The sequence below is a fragment of the Neurospora tetrasperma genome (genome assembly GCF_000213175.1).
Source record: "Neurospora tetrasperma FGSC 2508 unplaced genomic scaffold NEUTE1scaffold_81, whole genome shotgun sequence".
NCBI classification, from domain to species: domain Eukaryota; kingdom Fungi; phylum Ascomycota; class Sordariomycetes; order Sordariales; family Sordariaceae; genus Neurospora; species Neurospora tetrasperma.
In genome coordinates, this window is record NW_009799179.1 from 3,846,077 (window position 1) to 3,863,664 (window position 17,588).

General features: G+C 53.7%; 5 protein-coding genes across 5 annotated transcripts; 2 read left to right on the forward strand and 3 right to left on the reverse strand.

The window, feature by feature from the left end:
- Positions 1-846: 846 nt before the first annotated feature.
- NEUTE1DRAFT_71749 (uncharacterized protein) lies at positions 847-4,905 on the forward strand (the record flags this gene model as incomplete). The annotated part of the gene is made up of 4 exons (XM_009857644.1): positions 847-1,803; positions 1,921-2,230; positions 2,423-2,749; positions 2,812-4,905. 4 exons carry the CDS (start codon positions 847-849, stop codon positions 4,773-4,775), a joined length of 3,558 nt encoding a protein of 1,185 aa, XP_009855946.1.
- A 380-nt stretch (positions 4,906-5,285) lies between these two features.
- Positions 5,286-6,481, reverse strand: NEUTE1DRAFT_118722 (60S acidic ribosomal protein P0; the record flags this gene model as incomplete). The annotated part of the gene is made up of 3 exons (XM_009857645.1): positions 5,286-5,327; positions 5,392-6,152; positions 6,218-6,481. The coding sequence occupies 3 exons, from the start codon at positions 6,389-6,391 to the stop codon at positions 5,306-5,308; spliced, it is 957 nt and encodes a 318-aa protein (XP_009855947.1).
- A 565-nt stretch (positions 6,482-7,046) lies between these two features.
- NEUTE1DRAFT_125816 (uncharacterized protein) lies at positions 7,047-8,887 on the forward strand (the record flags this gene model as incomplete). The annotated part of the gene is made up of 2 exons (XM_009857646.1): positions 7,047-8,389; positions 8,459-8,887. The coding sequence occupies 2 exons, from the start codon at positions 7,047-7,049 to the stop codon at positions 8,817-8,819; spliced, it is 1,704 nt and encodes a 567-aa protein (XP_009855948.1).
- A 127-nt stretch (positions 8,888-9,014) lies between these two features.
- Positions 9,015-11,379, reverse strand: NEUTE1DRAFT_125817 (uncharacterized protein; the record flags this gene model as incomplete). Its single annotated transcript, XM_009857647.1, has 3 exons — positions 9,015-10,619; positions 10,722-10,785; positions 10,964-11,379. 3 exons carry the CDS (start codon positions 11,377-11,379, stop codon positions 9,015-9,017), a joined length of 2,085 nt encoding a protein of 694 aa, XP_009855949.1.
- A 2,188-nt stretch (positions 11,380-13,567) lies between these two features.
- NEUTE1DRAFT_90455 (uncharacterized protein) lies at positions 13,568-16,940 on the reverse strand (the record flags this gene model as incomplete). Its single annotated transcript, XM_009857648.1, has 5 exons — positions 13,568-13,767; positions 13,826-14,349; positions 14,412-15,751; positions 15,812-15,994; positions 16,081-16,940. The coding sequence occupies 5 exons, from the start codon at positions 16,702-16,704 to the stop codon at positions 13,730-13,732; spliced, it is 2,709 nt and encodes a 902-aa protein (XP_009855950.1).
- Between the last annotated feature and the right edge of the window lie 648 nt (positions 16,941-17,588).

Genomic DNA, 17,588 nt, shown 5'->3' on the forward strand with positions numbered 1-17,588 from the left:
GAGACGATGTTGCGCTGCGAAGTCTCCATGTTCACTTCGCTGCTGCTAGCGTTGTTGACCGCGGGGTTGTCAGAGACCCGAGATCGGGTTGTCGGTGTTAGTCGTTCCCGTTGTTGCCTTTTTCGGCGGACTGTTTGTTAGTGCCTAGTGCCGGGATATCGTCCTCGTCCGTATCAGCCCCATACCCTGCAATCAGGAAGCTTCCAGGTCTTCTCCAGCAATCTCCGAATGGTTTTCAGGCACAGCCAAGGATTGTCCCAGCACAAGCATTATACCCAGCTTTTCTGCCTCTGCATGGATGTGTATGTACAAACTGGGAGAAGCGACAACCTTGGGTTGCGGGATGGGATGGGCGTTGGAGCCATGGCGCGCTGGCGTCGGGTCCGAGCGGGGTGAGGTGGACGGCAGAGGAGAAACAATTGTCCCCACTTTCCCTTTGCAGGGGGCTTTCAGTTTCCCAGTTGCCGCATTCCCGCACGACAGCAGGGCGCCCCACGGCCCACCCGCAAAATGCCTGCCAAGAATATAATCAACTGCCAGGTGTTGCAGAAGTCCATTTTCGGCCATTTGCACCTGATTGATGATGATTTCCATGCCATTTTTGTCATTTTTTGGTCACCATTTCCCCCCCTTCTACAACCGCCACGCCTCACGACATTGATCACGCTTCGTCACGTTGATCGCGGACCTTTACGGCAGGAACAGTGAAAAATATTCGGAACTGCGCGCCATTCTGTGCACATCTGCCATACTTGGTCGCATCAGTACCGCACGTTTCCTGTCATCGCATGTCAAGGCCCAACCAGGAACCGTCGAAAGGCAACAGGCCATAAACGCCGGATTTTGATGCTTCCCCCGCGCCCAAAACAGGTTCCGCGCCGCTGGATAGCGTCTCTCGGCCACAGCAGTTGTCGCCCATGCGTTGTCAATAACATTCGAACCGCTGCCGCCACTGTTGGACGTGGTCGTGGTGCTGTCGGTGTCGGTAGATATGTGACCACTCAGACCTCGCTCACTTCCGCCGGGTCTAGACCCTCCTCCAGCGTGCTATTTGTCGTCCCCGCCCGGCCCGTCATCGACATCACGCCGTGTTGTCCTCGACTGTTTCAGCTTCAGATTCGCGGTAAAAAGACCCGGACCGTTGTGCAGTTGAACGATCTGCCCCTTCCGCCCGTCGTTGAAACCGCCGTCAACGGCCCTCTTCTAGTGGTGGAGGAGTCAGTCCAGGAAGAAGGCACCTCGACGACTCGCCGCAAAAGGATCAAAAGGACGATTTTGCAGCTGGATCAGCTGCCCGTGTCTCAGACTACTCTAACCTCGGATCCGATCCTGGATGCTCAGAGAGATATAAAGCCAAACGAGGACATAGACTCTGGTAAGAGTAAACGGGGCAGGCGGAGGATTGTCAAGTTAGACGATTCATCCACTACGCCAGTTGCTATGCTCGACGAGGCTCTCCTGCCCGTAAAAGAAGCAACAGAAGAGGCAGCCGAGGTAGAGCAGAATGAGCCATCAACACAGCGTAAAAGAGACAAGACGAGGACCGTCAGGTTGAAGGAGATCCCTCAGGGCGCCCTCCTTCCCGACGAGTCTTTCCCGCCACCGCAGCAGGAAGACCAAGAACCAGCTTACCCATCAGTAATCCAACAGCATCGCCACAATATGCAAAAGTTTGACAACTGCGTGTTGCTAACGCGCGTAGGGAGCTTCTACGAGATGTACTTTGAGCATGCGGAGGAGGTCGGCCCGCTTCTGAACCTCAAAGTCTCACAAAAGAAAACGAGCGGCGGTCCTGTCTCAATGGTAAATCCTCTCCGTCTGTCGTTGTGTTCATGTGTGTCTACTATGTCTTTGCTCCCAAGTCAGCTCCAAGTTACTCCCCCTATTTGCACTTTGTTCTGATCATGAACCTTCTTTTAGGCTGGGTTTCCTTTCTTCCAACTTGACCGTTACCTTAAAGTCTTAGTCGAAGACCTGAATCGCCATGTAGCCATAGCGGAGGAGTACAGAAATTCCCCTTCAGAGCAGATCAAATCGGGTGGTTTGATGCACAATCGCAGAGTGACTCGCATCGTCACCCCGGGCACTCTGATCGACGAGAACTTCATGGACCCGTACGCCAACAACTACATTATGGCCATACATCTGCCTTCCAATTCGTTGGAAGGAAGCTCGAGTTTTCAAGAAGCCTTGAACTCTGAAACAGAGCAAAAGAAGGAGTCCCTTGTAGGTTTAGCATGGCTAGACTTATCCACGGGCAACTTCTACACCCAGCAGACGAGTCTTATATCCTTGGGCAGTGTTCTCTTGCGGGTATCTCCGCGAGAAATAGTCCTCGACAAGTCCCTTGAGTCTGCCGAAGGTCACGATATCTTGTCCGTCCTGAACGAGGAGAGATATCCCGTTACCTACTCACCCCAAGGCGAGAATATACAAACCCTCAAGGACTGGGCGCCGATGCTGGACGCAAAAATACCTACAGAAACAGTAATCAGGTTCACGGACGATGAGATCAAGGCAGGCAACGTCTTGCTTCACTATGTTACAGACCGACTTCAAGGCTTGAGCATGAAACTTCAGCCGCCAATACGCCACGACAACATGCAAATTATGACTATCGACAAAAACAGCATGCGATCTCTGGAGATCAAGAAAACCATGAGGGAAGGCTTCTTCGCGGGAAGCTTGTTACATGCCATCAGAAGGACAGTGACCAAGAGTGGTGCAAGACTGCTTAATGAGTGGCTCAGTAAGCTATCCCTTTTACCGCTTTGTGCCTATGTCGATAGATAAAATCACTGACCGATTTAGGCGCCCCTTCAACGTCCCTTTCGGTGATAAACTCCCGTCTCGATCTCATAACCCGCTTCATCTCGAACCCAGATCTCAGCGACGCCATCACGGTCCTCCTCCATCGATCCCACGACACTCAACGTCTCGTCCAAAAATTCGCTCTCAACCGCGGTGACGCCGACGATCTCCTCCGGCTCGCCAGCACCATCAAGGCCACCGAGGACATCGTCAACCACCTAAAGTCCACCATTTCCTCCGAAGATAATAACCCAGAAGAAGATGATTGCCTAACCAAGCTGATCGAACGTATAAGCCTCGAGCAACCCCTTAAGCTCGCCAAGCGGATCTGGGACGCCATCGACGAGGAAGGGCTCGTCCAGCAACACCAGCTCGAAGATAGCGAGACGGGCGAGATGCTTGCTCTCGCACAGGAGATCGTCAAGGACGAAGGGACAGAGGAGGATGGGCGGGCGCTTTTGCCCAAGGGAGCTACGGCTAAGAGTAATAGGGCTAGGGCGGAGCTGACCCAAAACCGAAATCAACAGGAAAAGGATCTGTCAAAAGACAACAGGAAAATAAGTCTGCGAAATTACTACGGCGAAGACAACCAGGTCTGGATCATGAAGCCCAAAGCCAACAGGGCCCTGGCTAAGCTCCACGCGGAACTCAGATCGCTGCAGGAACAAAAGGAGAAGCTCACCGAGGAGTTCCGCGCAAAGTATGCGGCGCCATCGCTTACGCTGAATTGGAAAACCGGATTGGGCCATGTTTGTGTCGTTCGAGGGAGGGATGCTCGATTGGCGGTGGGAGAAACGAGTCGTCGCACCAGAACATCCAGCAGCAGCAGCAACAGCATGTCCGACCCCATCTCTGACACCACCGACGCCGATGCTGCGGACGCCGATACCGAACCCATCCCCGAACCCGTCCCAGAACCCGAATCTCTCTCCACCCTCCGCACGCTCTCTACCACCCGGACCACCCGCACCTTCCACCACCCTCTCTGGACGTCCCTCGGCGAATCCCTCGACCACGTCCGGCTCCGCATTCGCTCCGAAGAGACGGCTCTCTTCTCCTCTCTCCGCTCCAACGTGGTAACCTTGCTCATAAAACTCCGTCGCAATGCGCTCGTCCTCGACGAGCTCGACATCGCCACCTCGCTGTCCCGGCTGGCGACGGAGCAGAATCTCGTTCGGCCCATTCTGCACGATTCCTCCACTACCAACGGTTCTCAAGGGATGGGCACGAGGACGGTCATAGTAGGCGGTCGCCACCCCACCGTCGAACCCTCCCTCCTCTCCCGAGGCATGACCTTTCAGAAAAACGACTGCTTAATCGGCTCCCCCGGACAAGGTGCGATCTGGCTGATTACCGGACCGAACATGGCTGGTAAGAGCACGTTTCTGCGACAGAACGCGCTGATTACCATCCTGGCGCAGATGGGGTGTTATGTCCCTGCCGATTACGCGGAGCTGGGTATTGTTGATGCCATCTTCAGCAGGGTCGGGTCGGCGGATAACTTGTATGCGGACCAGAGCACTTTCATGGTGGAGATGATGGAGACGGCGGCGATATTGCGGCAGGCGACGCCGAGGAGCTTTGTGATAATGGATGAGATTGGCAGGGGGACGACACCGGAGGATGGCACAGCTGTGGCGTTTGCGAGCCTGCATCATCTGTTGACGGTGAATAAGTGTAGGGGGTTATTTGCGACGCATTTCCATGCGGTTGGGGATATGCTGAAGGAGCAGGGGTTGGTGGTTGAGGATGGTGCGAGCAGTGCGACTGCAAATTGGGGTGTGGTTATGTATTGCACGGATGTGGAAGAGGACGAGAGCGGTGGATTTGTCTATGTGCACAAGTTGCGCAAAGGCATGAACAGGCAGAGTCATGCCCTGAAAGTGGCTCGCCTGGCTGGGCTGCCAGAGCCGGCCATTAAGATCGCTCAGCAAGTATTGGCGGTTCAGGGAGTTGTAGCTTAGGAGTCACGGTAAAAAAGGAGTTCATTAAAGTCACTGTTGGGAATTATGGCACGAGAATCTGGTTGGTTGTTCAAGGATTTTATTGGAAGGGTATCTGAGAGAATCTGGATGTATCTGGAAAAGTAGAGTTAGCCTCTGTATACCCCATGTGTATGATAGATGTAGAGCTGAACAAAAATCGGGGGTGTTTGGGAGTGTCTCATAAAGTAGTTGTTTGTGATGGGTTTTCATCAATGATAATCAGGGTTAAAAAGCTCTTTGGTTTTTGTCTAATCATCGACACTCCAAAGGGGAAAGCAGGAAGGATGGTGGAAATAAGTGAAAACTAACCTGATGGGTTTGAGAAAACAAGCAGGACATTTTCACATGTATCCGCACAGTTTCATCAAGATTGCAAACAGACTCATCAGAAGGAGACCACCAAGTTGATGTGCTTAATTGAGCAGCAAGTAATCTATGTAGCTGAGGGCCAAGATCATTCGTCTCTTTACCCAACCTAAACCAACTTTGCCACGCCTCAAACACTTCAATCAAGAAGTCAGAGAGACATTTAGTCGCTAGAGAACCAGTTAGCTTTAACGTCGAATACCCAGGGGCACTGTCAGGGAATACGCACAAGAGACCGCCGAAGCCGCCATCATCCTCATCAGACTCCTCCTTCTCCTCCTCCTTCTCCTCGGCCTTGCCAGCGGCAGGGGCAGCCTCGGTGGAAGCGGCGGGAGCGGCGGAAGCATAAGCCTCGGGGTTGGCAATGCGATCCTTGAGCTCCTCGATCTCGGGCCAGCTGATCTCGGTCTCGATAGCGACGGCAAGAACCTTCTTGTAGGCGTTGACGACGGAGTGGATGACGGAGGGAAGAGTGGGGAAGTTGAGAGCGAGCGAGAGGCTGGCAATGGTGGTGATGGCAGTGGAGAAAGCCTTGAGGAGCTGCTCCTCAGAGATGTCAAGGACATCGGAGGGGAAGGTGTTGCCCTGGTCGTAGACCTGAGCGATGCCCATACCGTAGGTGAAGGGAGAGATGTTGAGCATGTTCAACAGGGTAGCCTCAGAGGGGCCGACCTTGGCGCCAGCCTCAACGAGCTTGAGATCGGTGGTGATTTCAATGGTACCACGGGCGATCTTGGTGGGGACACCGAGGGCCTGGAAGAAAGAGGTCTTGCCGGGTTCCATACCGGTGTTGCCAGCGGGGACCCAGACATCGGCAGGGGCGATAGCACCGGCACGAGCGGGGGCAGCGACCTTGTTGGCGAGGATCTTGTCACGGACCTCCTTGAGGTCGCCGTTGGTGAAGACGAAACCAACGTTGCCCTTGACGAAGGGGAGGAGACGCTCGTACTCGGGGGTGTCGACGACGAAGGTCTTGAGGGCACGGCGAACCTGTAATGGGTGTTAATTTCTGGGCTTCCCGAAGCGCGACGCTCTTGCGACAACGGGCGACGTACCATGGTGTTCTTGCCCATCAAGACGACAGCCTCACCGCGGAGGGACTGTCTGATCTCGTGCATCTGCTGAGAGCTGACATTGTCGACGGAGACGATGAAGATGGACCGGTAATCCTCCAACAAGCCCTTCAGCTTGTCGAAGTAACCGGCCTTGTTAGCAGACTTGCCCCCCATATCTTCTTTTAGCACGAAGGCAGGATGTTTAAGGGCAAGAGGAGTTCTCTTGATTGATTTGGTGGTGAAGTTGGAGTTGGTATGGTGACCTGAGGAGAGATTCTGGAAGCCGGACAAAATTTCGGGCGCGCGCAATTGACTTGGTTGATCCGTCTGTGGGAAGCGAGGGGTGAGTGTGGCCCGTGCTGCCGTCGGGGTGCTAGGGCTTGAGTGGGGTTGACCAATCAGACGGTCAGAAACAAGCACTTCGACTGGAGTGAGGTCTTGGCAGGTACCCCAGTACAAAATCGTCAAAATAATAGCGGCATCAGTTGAGCCTCACGGCACTGCAAACGACGCTGCAGTGTATGGCTCGCCTGCTGTACAGCCACATGTGGCTCAGTACCCAAGTCTGTTCGAGACTTTCTTCGAAGTTCACTCTCACTCATCAAGCATTGCAGTGACTACTAGTACCAAACCCGGAGTGAGGCTGCATCACAACTCCGAATATCAAGTTTGTAGACACCTTCCTCATGTAGCAATTGTCGTATACTAACGCACTCACAGAATCACACTCGAAGATCAAAGACGCAAGTGCACTCGATCTCACTTTGCTTGTCCTCAGCATTGAATTTCATATCTACCACCAACAGCCTCTAACGCCTACATCATCAAAATGGCTTTGCCATACCACGTCCTCAAAGTGTGCTACGGCATTGTTTTTGCCGCTCGCGGAAGTAACATTCACTCATTTGACTCCAACTTCAACCCCATCTCAGTATGGAAGTACCCCGTCAAGCAGCAAGAGACCAACGGAGAGAAGGCCGAGAGCGAGACCCCAGCTCCTATTGTAGAAGCCGAAGAATTACCCGCTCCAGAAGGCCCCCCTGCTAAGAAGAGGAAAGTGGAGGATGGCGAGGTGGTAGCTGTCTCGGAAGAGAGCAAGGAGGAATCCAAGGAGGACACCACTGAAGGTCAAACTGAGACCAAGACTGAAAGCCAGACCCAAGAAGTGAACAGACGCAGCAGGCGGCAAAAGCAGAAGCAAAAGACCGAGGGCGGATGGGCGAAGAACAACAAGGCTGTCCTCGAGAAGCCCTTCGTCCAGGGCATGTACCTCACCACCGACGGCCGTCATCTCGTTGCCATTACCGGGTCCGACAAGACCATCTGGGTGTTTGAGCACGATGGTGCCGGAAACCTCAAGCAGCTGAGCCAAAGAGCCATGCCCAAGCGCCCTTGCGCCCTCGCCCTTACGCCCGACGATAAGACCATTCTCTCCGCCGACAAATTCGGCGACGTCTTCTCCCTCCCTCTTCTCTTTACGCCTTCCGAGCCAACGGCTGCAGCTGCAGCTTCCACCATTGCTTCCGAGGTCGCTACCCCCGAACCCACTCCCTCCGCCCCGGCCACTCCCGCTATCCCTACTCCGCCCACCACCGACGTCGCCAAGGCCCAATCCCTTTCTGTCAAGCCGCAAGCCAACGAGCTCACCGTGCACACGCTCCGTAACCTCAAGGCACTGGAGAACCAGAAGCGCTGCCTGGAGCGCCAGAAGGCGGCCAAGCTCGCCGCCGCCCTGCAGGCCTCGCAATTCGAGCACACGCTCCAGCTGGGTCACGTCTCCATGCTCACCTCGGTGGCCGTGGCCGTGCACCCCAGCCACCCCGGCCGGACGTACATCATCACGGCCGACAGGGACGAGCACATCCGCGTGAGCCGGGGCATCCCGCAGGCGCACGTAATCGAGGGCTTTTTGTTGGGCCACGACGAGTTTGTGAGTCGAGTGTGCATTCCCGAGGCGCGCAGGGATGTGTTGATCAGCGGCGGTGGTGATGACGATCTGTTTTTGTGGGATTGGGTCAGCGCTAAGCTGCTGGGTAAGGCGCCGGTGTTGGCGGAGGTGAAGAAGGCGCTCCCGAGCGCTGAGGATGCGGACAAGGTCACCAAAATTGCGGTGACGAGGATTTTCGATGTTCAGCAGGGTGAAAAGACGCAGATCTTTGTGATTTGTGAACGGTACGTCAAATTACTTATCCCTTTTTCCAATATTGGGCCATGTGCATCGGCGGCTGACGGAAATGACAGCATCCCCCTTCTTCTGATTTATACCCTCACCTCCGCCAACACCCTCCAACACACGCAAACCCTCTCGCTCCTCGGCAACCCGCTAGATGTCGAGTATCTCAAGGCCGAGTCTAAGCTCCTCGTGTCCATTGATCCCAATACCTCGTCCGAAACCCAGGAGGAAGAAGCCAGTAACGGCGGTGTTTCTTCTATCCTCGCTCTGTCATTCGATGATTCCGAGTCGAGCTGGAAGGTGACTCCCGGTGGTCTGAAGGCCACGGAAGCGGCTGAGGAAGAAAGCATCAGTTTGAGTCCCCAAGACTTGCAGAAGCTTTTGTATACCACAGAGAGCTTGAGGAAGACGAATAAAGATGACGAGTAAGTTTGGAAGAAATCACCGGATAGATAAAATTGACTAGAGTATACTTTAAGCCTACTCCGTATGCGCTAGATTCCTCTCGCTTTGATCGCCCATTGGCATCTCTCTGCCTAACCCGATATACGTTTGATTTCGCACCTACTCGCTTTAGTCAAAGACCATCAGCGCCCCCCCTCCTCTTCTTTCGCTCAGCTCGTCTCACCTACCACCAACTTGCCAATGGTGATGATGTGCCGTATGACCAGGCCTCAAGGTATTCGGCCTAATTGGTTCCCAATTGTTCATCCACGGCAACTGTCCTCCTCCACCCATATCCCCCAGTCCTCCTGCCGTACCAGGCTGTCTTCCCGCGCCGCCTGCTCCCGCGGCAGCCCATGGTCTCTCCATGCTAGGCAATGACCTGCCCCCCGCGTCCATCCTGCCCATTCCCATTCCCATACCGCTCATATAACCACCCATCCCAGGTGGCCCTTGAAGCCCGAAACTCTGGTACTGAGTCTGGTAGAAATCCTCCTCCCTCCTTGCCGCCATCTCCACCAACACGGCCGTCACGATCTCCGGATTCTGATGCAACCAGTCCCCGCTCTCCTCGTCCACTTCCTTTCCAGTCGTCATACCCTCCTCATCGCTATGCCCGCTCCTGCGTCTCTTTCCATTTTCATTGATCCTTTCCCCGTTCCCATCATCCCCGTCTCTGTTTCCACTTCCATATACATACCCACTGCTCCTGCTTCTCCAGGGCTGCAGAAACCCCACCCTAGCAAACACCATTTTAAGTAGAGGATCGCTCGCCGGCAGGCCCTCCCACAGCCGCTTGCACAAGAACAGCACCTGCGGCACCGCCGCGTCGGTCCCAGCGCTCTCGAGCATGTCGATTGCGTACCGCGCGATCTCGGCCTTGAAGTCATTCAGCAGAAACTTGTTGGCGAGGATGTAGACAAAGAGGGTGTGTTCGTAGCAGAGAAGCCAGGTGCGCAGGTCAGCGGGGGTGGAGAGGCGGGTGTTGCCTTCTGTCAGGGAGGGGGTGGAGTTGGTTGAGGATAATGGGGGCTGGAAGTTGGAAGAGGAAGATGAGGGGGCTTGAGCGGGTGGCGCAGGGGGTAGGGTTTGACTGGTGGCAGGAGGAACAAGTGGTGGCGGTGGAGGTGGAGGTGGAGGTGGTGCTGCGAGTCTTGCGCGACCACCCGGACGTCTCCTATTGGCACCTGCTCCTGGCCCATCACCCTGCAGAAGTCGTTCGGGGTAGGGCCTATGGCGATATTCGGGGCCGGGAGGGTGAGGGAACGGTGGTCTTGTTCCGGTTGGGGTGTATGGAGTCCCGATACCGGGCGGTGGTAGAGGTGATCGCGGTGCAAAGCAAGACCAGCAAGGGGGACCGGGTTCGACGACACAGCGGGGACAGCCGCAGTTAGGCCGGTGACGGCCGGGATGTTTTCCGTTCGTGCGATCCCATTCCCGCTGTCTTTCCCTTTGCTGGCGCCGGTGTAGAGCCGCAGCAGCGCTCAGGTCGGTGTCTAGCTCGGAGTCGTCTGAGTTGTTGTTATTCTCTGAGTCTATTCCACCAGCGCCGCCGCCGTTGGTTTCCATGGCATCTTTGCCTTTTCCCTTTTGTTTGTCGGGGACAAGGACTGATGCAGCGGGCTTGATAGGTTCGAATCTCCCTTCATATAAAAAGGCGATCAGGTAATGAAAAATTGCAGGGTCTTCTTCGGGTAGCTCGATGGACTGGGTCTCTGACTCTCTGAAGTTGCCGCAGAGTGCTTTCTCAAAGTATTCGACCTTTAGGAGGATATGCTTATGGACCTGAGTTCAGGCGGTAAGGCGGTAAGTCAATTATCCTGATGAAAAATAAAATAAAGTAAAATAAGAAGTAAAACAAGGTTGAGGAAAGATGGTTTGACACACGTAGAATATTTGCGCCTGAGGCGCCTCTCCCACCCGAAGTGGGATAATCGTTGAATTATAACGTCTATGTGTTTGTTTTTTCATGTTAGTCATATTCTCATCGCTTGAATTCACAAATTTTGACTCTCCAAAGACAACCTTCTCAATACCAGAAAGATGACCTGCTCGCAGAATATTGCGCTGGTCGTTACAACACCTATATGCGATTTCCTAAACGATCGATGAAAAAGCTCTCGACTCACCCATCAGCAGTACTCAACCAAAGATCTTCCTTCGGACCCATTGCCGCCTCCCTGTTTCTGCCACTCGTTTCCTCCGACATCGCTTCCAAAACCATGACATTGGGCGCGCGCGATCCCGGTTCCCTCATCACATCGCCCAGTGTCTGTGGCCTTCTCATCGTGTATTGCTGGCTTTGATCCTCATTCTCCACGATACTTGCGCTTGAGTCTTCGTTTCTGTTGCCATTACCGCTGCTGTTGTCATTACCATTGCTTCCTTCGCCATATTCGTTGAGGATCTCTTCTATCTCTCTCCTGATATTGCTGCTCCTCTCGCCGTTGGTCGTATCATTGGCTCTCATCGAACTAGAACTCGATGAGCTGGGCGCCGCGGTTGCAAAGACGCCACCAGAGTCTGGAGAGTTGTGTTGATTCATGTGTGAGATGAAGATGAGATCGAGGTTTTGCTCTAGTTGTGGTTGAAGAGGTGGACAGGCTGGTATCTCTTTTTCCGTCGGTGTCACTTGTTGTATAAATAGAGGTTAGCTGACAGAACGAAGCTAAGAACGGAAGAGAGGAGGGGCAACGGGAAGTGGGAGAGCTGTGACGCGCAATGAGAGCAAAAAGGGACTGGGATACTTAGGATGGAACGCCACAGCCGCGACTAGACTAGATCGTATGTATGTGACTGAGATGAGCTTACACAAACTAACAAGAAAAACAAGGCACCTTGGTTTTGTTCATGTAAAATCCCGTATCAAGGCAAACACACACGCGGAGCAAGTAGGCAGTGTAGGCACCCAACTAGGTAGAAACCGCTCAGCCCGGTCTCCGGTTCATTCGGTGCCCGCAAAGCTGTGTTGTGCGTGTAAGTTGCGTGTGCTGTGATGGTCAGTGGTCTATATGCGACAAGCGGCCACCCACGGGCATGTTGTGTAGTACAAGCATTCTTCGAGATTGGTGGTCAACTTCCGTGACAATACCCAATGAGGGAAGTGAGTTGCAGTATTGTGAGTGTGCTCAAGACTAAAAGGATGGTTTGATTTGCCGGGCTGAGGATGTGGTGTAAAGGGAAGGAAGCTTGAGAAGATCAATCGGGAAATCTTGGAATAACGACTTATACTGATACACAGACCCCTCGCGCCAACCCGTTACACTTCTCCGGCTTAACTTGTGGTCCGATAAACTCATTGAGTTTCCGTAGTAGTGTATGCAGGTGCATCATTCGTCGCCGAGAACAAACCCCTTGTAATCCGATGCCTACATGTGGTATTTAATCCAAAGATTAGTATAGTCCCAGTCTTTCTCAGGCTACCACAAACACGCCACAAATGTTCGGGACAAAGAGGCCGTCCGTCCCATCATCGACCGCGGGGTCTCGAGGTCTCGAGGTCTCACCGGTAACACAGATTCTTACACTTCTCCCCGCTTGCCTGACAATGGTGCACATCATTTTACATCAAGTGACTGTGGTTTCATGGGTTGACCCCAGGATTAGGTAGACGGTGGGTTACGGTGTCGCTGACTAGGGTGTATTTCGGTCAAGATGCCTGCCTATCTGGTGATGTTGGACAAAAGTCATAGTCCCTGGCCGGTTTCCGCACACTACGACTCTACCTAGGTAACCTAGATATGTGGCGTACTGCATGCAAATTCTGCACTTCTCTTTCCTTCATGTTCCTTCGTTCCTTCCTTCTTTCTTCTCCCGTGATCCGGTGGAACGTGAAACAGTCAGTGGCTGGCCAACAAGACCTAAGAGTACCTAGGCAGGAACCGCCGGCACCAAGCATTCGTTGTGTTGTGGGGGGTAGATGCCCGCCTATGTGCAGTTATTGTTGCGCATTGGGCCATGACTCACCACCAGGAACCTACCTGATGCCTATGATAGCCCTTTACCTTCCTTGAGTTGTTTTTGACCTATCTTACCTTTACGTATGTTGTAGGGTACATGGCTACATCCATCCCGAATACCCTCACACACCAATTCTCTGACAATCTGAAGTAGTGAAAGAAGGCTGCAATGAGCAACTAAAGCAGAGATCATCACTTGTCCTCGGGCTGAGAACGGCCATGGGAACTCGTTCGGTCTTACTTTCTGGGGTTCCTGCCCGTGCTGACGGCCCAATGAAGTTCCAACAAATTTACAAGAAGGGACAGGTAGCACATGCTGTGCAGGTCGAGAAAGAGATGAGAGAGATGCAAGATTACATGTTCATCGACATGACACGGCGCATCTTCGTTCTCTTGCATGAAGCAGAACAAAGAAGATGTGATGGACAATAGAGACAGACGGAGGTGATACAAGACAAGGTCCTTTGTACCTCTAACCCTGGTGATACACGGGCTAGGTCGAGGGAAAAAACATCAAGTCTCCAGCGAGGAGAGAATGGTAGCTGTCGTACCACTTCAAAGGAAACACCAAACCCAGAGTGAGACCACACCCACACACGCCACAAATTATTGATCATGGCTATGGGTGTAACACGGACGGATAAGAAAACTGAATGAGTTCTGGAAGATCTGTTGATCGGCTTGGATTGCGACCATACATTTTTACACACTGCCCATGCTTTGAGCAGGCATATTTCTGTCTCTGAATCCAGGATGACTCGTAGACTACTGTTTCGAGCTGTTGAATGTTGTTACACATCCGAACATGGATCTTGATCTGAGGAACCAGATGACCCTTGGTGAATATGGCTAAAGGTATATCACAAAACAAGGCCGAATGCTTCATCCAGCGTCTATCGTCCGTTGGGGCTTCACAGCTTGAGGAAACTAGGACCCCTATTCCTCTTCCATCAATTCCTGTTGCATCTCGATTTCTATCACATACTCCGTTAGCTCCCATAGAAGTGCAAGTTAAGAGTATCAAATACTCACGCCATATTCTGTTTGCAGAATCCGTGATAATCTTCGCCTTAGCGAGCAGTTTATCCAGGTATTTCTGCTCATCTTTGACCTCCAGCCGGACCTTGTTCGGTTGCGCTTGCATCAACACGGGCACGAGTTCCTTAGGATCCGCATTCGCGATGACGGCCACCGTCTTGAAGCCATTGTCCCAGAACACCCGTGCTGTCCGGCTCTTGACAAACGTGATCTTGGACAGACTGAGCAGATCAGCCCTGGCTCCGGCCTTGAGCCGGTCGGCGAAGTGGTCCAACGCTGCCGCCATGGCGCCCCATCCCATGGCTTCGCAGAACTTGATCATGCCAGCGGCGAACCCCTGACAGGTTTGGGCGAGCGTCTGAACGGTACCTCGGGGCACATCATACTTCTGCGCGACGCGGTGGATGGGAACTTCGTTGCAGAGATCGCGGAGCTGGAGGGCAAGGTAGAAGCGATAGTAGCGACGGGCGGTGTCCTTTTCTTCGTCGGTGGTTTCCTTGAGGATGCCGCCGTGTAGCCTGTTTTGCAGTTGCAGTTAGCGTTGGGCCATGTCCCACGATAAAACATCGTCAACACTCACATCCTGTTTAACACCACAGGCTTTAACCCCAGAAAGCTCATCACCCTCAACCCACTCTCATCCAGCTTCTCCATCTCGTTCCAGAACACCTTCCAGTTGATCGACGTCCCATTCCCCAGACCCGAAACCGGCGTGAAGTTATACAGAACATGCATCTCCCCATCCATCACAAACCCCTTCAGCGCCCTCTCCAACTCCTTGTGAATAAACACTCCGTCTTCCGGATCCAGCGAGCTAGCCACGATCGCCCCTCCCAGCTTCGTAGTGCTATAGCTCGCCGTCTCGAACCTCTCATCTACCGTTACCGTGATGAACCCCATCTCCTTCAACTTCTCCAACCCAATCTCTATATAGCCCCTTATCTGATCCTCCCACTCCTCCGTCTCCTTCTCCGCTAACCGCTGCTCGCAAGCCAGCATCGTCCTCCCCACGTACTCGTCCAATGCCTCCCTGCTCGTCGCCAGCTTAATCGCAATCACCTCCAACAGCGCCCTCCGTATGCGGCGCTCGTCCGAGACCAGACAGCTCGCGATCTGCGGCAGATCCGCGTGCATCAGGTCTACCACGGCCTCCAGGTCGTTTCTTCGACAGCAGAGATACGTCTCGCCCACTTCGTCCTTACCCTTCCTCCCGGCTCGACCGCGCATCTGCCGCAACATGGCCGGGCCAACGAGGTCGATACCCATGCGCGCGCCGTGCAAAATCACCCGCCTCGCGGGTAGGTTGATGCCCGCGGCCAGCGAGGCGGTGGCCACACAGACTTTCAGGGTACCGGCGTCGTAGGCGTTGGCGATCAGCTCGCGCTCTTCAGTGGTCAGTCCGGCGTGGTGGAAGGCCACGCCGCAGGGGATGGTCTGCTCGAGTTTGCAGTCGAGACCCGTGGAGGAGCTACGGAGATCGTTGAGCAGGTCGAGGCGGCGTTCCCGAATAAGAGGGTCGGCTTCTTGGAAGGAGGGCAAGACGCGGCTGATCAGGACGGCGTCGGATTCGCAGCCGGCGCGACTGCTGGAGAAGACAAGAACGCCGTAGCCGGCGCGGGCAGTCTCGTTGGCTAGGGCGACGACGGCGTTCAAGACTGGGTCTTTGAACTCGCGGTGCAGGGAGGGGTGGATGAAACGGATGTGCTGGAGGGAGGAGGTAGTGGAGGGAGGTGGCCCTTGAGTAGTGGTAGTGGTGGTGGCATTTCTGGTGTCTAGTTGAGTGGCTGTTTTCAAAAGACTGGCGGTTGTGGTTGCTGGGTATATCTTGCCGTCGTAGACAAGGTGTTCCTCGATAGGGACAGGTCGATAGTGTGTCTCGTACGAGTGGCCCCCTAGCCAATCTTTCAGGAGACGGATGTTCTACACGTACAGTCAGCAGGTTCAGACTTCATGAGAGAAACCAGTCAAAGGTATGCTTACTGTCAACGTGGCACTCATTGCAATAATCTGTACCTGCTGGTCCAGGCATAAGAGTTTCGTAGTCATCAGTTCTAGCAAATATCCCCTGTAGCCATCGTCAATCATGTGGCACTCATCCAGCACCACGGCTCTGAGTTTGGATATTGAGCAATCTGTTATAGCCGCATTGATGAGGGAGTTCGCCTACGCATCGTAACCGTTAGAATTTCATTCGCGGAAGCATAGCGTCGCAGTCATTGGAGTCAGTCTACTCCTGCACACCCACCCACCTTCTCCATTGTGCAAACCGCAACATCGAAATCCGCCCACGTAGCCCTCATCTTGCTTCCACCAAAGAATCCCACCACCCTGATGGTATCCTTATCCGGCCTCCTTGCCCACAGCTGCTGTTTCCCTTCCAGATGAGGCTGCTTCTGCCCCAAATCCCCACTCCTCGAGATCCCACTAACGACATTCCTCAACCAACGGACCTTCTCCTGCACTAGCGCAACATACGGCAGCACCAGTATGGCCTTGGCCTCGCCGGCCGGGTCGTCCAGTACCCTCTTGAGCATGAGCAGGTCGGCAACCAGCGACTTGCCGCCGCCCGTCGGGGCGCTGTACACCAGGTTCTTGTCGCCGGAGAGCAGGCCGGGGCCGAGCAGGCATTGTTTCTGCCACGGGTAGATGGTTTTGATTCCTAGGGAGGCAAAGTTGGCTACGAGCTGCTTTGGAAGCTTGTATGCGGGATGCGACAGGGAGAGCAAGGGGTCACTGGTGGAAGTGGGCGTTGAGGGTAGGGCTCGACGCTGCGAGTACTCGGAAGGGATGCCGCCCTTGGCGGCGGTGGCAACTGGGTCTGCGTAGTCTATGGTGCTTGCTGTGAGGGGAGGAGGGCCGGAGGATGCTTTCATAAAGGCTGATGGTGTGAAGCCTGGGGTTGGTGTATTGGATGGCCCCGGTGTAGGCCGCTTGACTGTTGGAGGCCCATTGTATAATTGAGGCCGGACGTCGTTTATGGAGCGCTTTTGCCCAATGACCACATTGGTCGTCGTCGTCAGTACGGGCCGTTGTTGGAAAGGTTGATTCTGTTGCCTTTGCAGTTCTTGCTGCTCCCTCGCTTCCTGTAGAGTTGTCTTATGCCATATGCCGACTGGACTTGGTTTGTTTGGTTGCCAATTATGCGACATAACCGGATGGCGACTGTGATGAAGCTAGAGGAGAAAGCAAATAAAATCGGTCAAATGTGGATCGTTATGCTCCATGCAAAAAAAGCGAGTGGTGAGGTTTGTGATGTGATCGCGAAAGTCGATGAACACAATGATTGCAATTCGGTCAGATGACAAACCGGGCGACACAGGAAGTGAAGGGACGATGGAGCTGTTACTGCGATGCGATCAAAATGTGCGATCGGGCGGTACTGGAATGGACAGAGGATTGCATTTAACATCTAAAGAAAAAAACGAAAACAAAAATAGGTGTTCTAACAGATGGTCAGCCAGAAGCAGACAAGGGCTCATTGTTGCCTATTTCCTCTCCGTCATTTGCAACATGAAGATTGCTGAACGCGTTTTGCCCCTCGAGATATCGTGTTGGAAGCAGGCCAGTCGTTGTCAAATGCTGTGGTGGGCAGCAAGGTGCATAAACAATTATGGAGAATATCATATTCACTTATGCTCGGACAAGCTCGGCCTTTGTCGGTAGAGTTGACAACTACAAACACACCTACAAAGGGGAGTTCAAGATCTCTTTAACTAGATTCTTCTATCCCGAGTTAATGTACATCAAACACCGATCT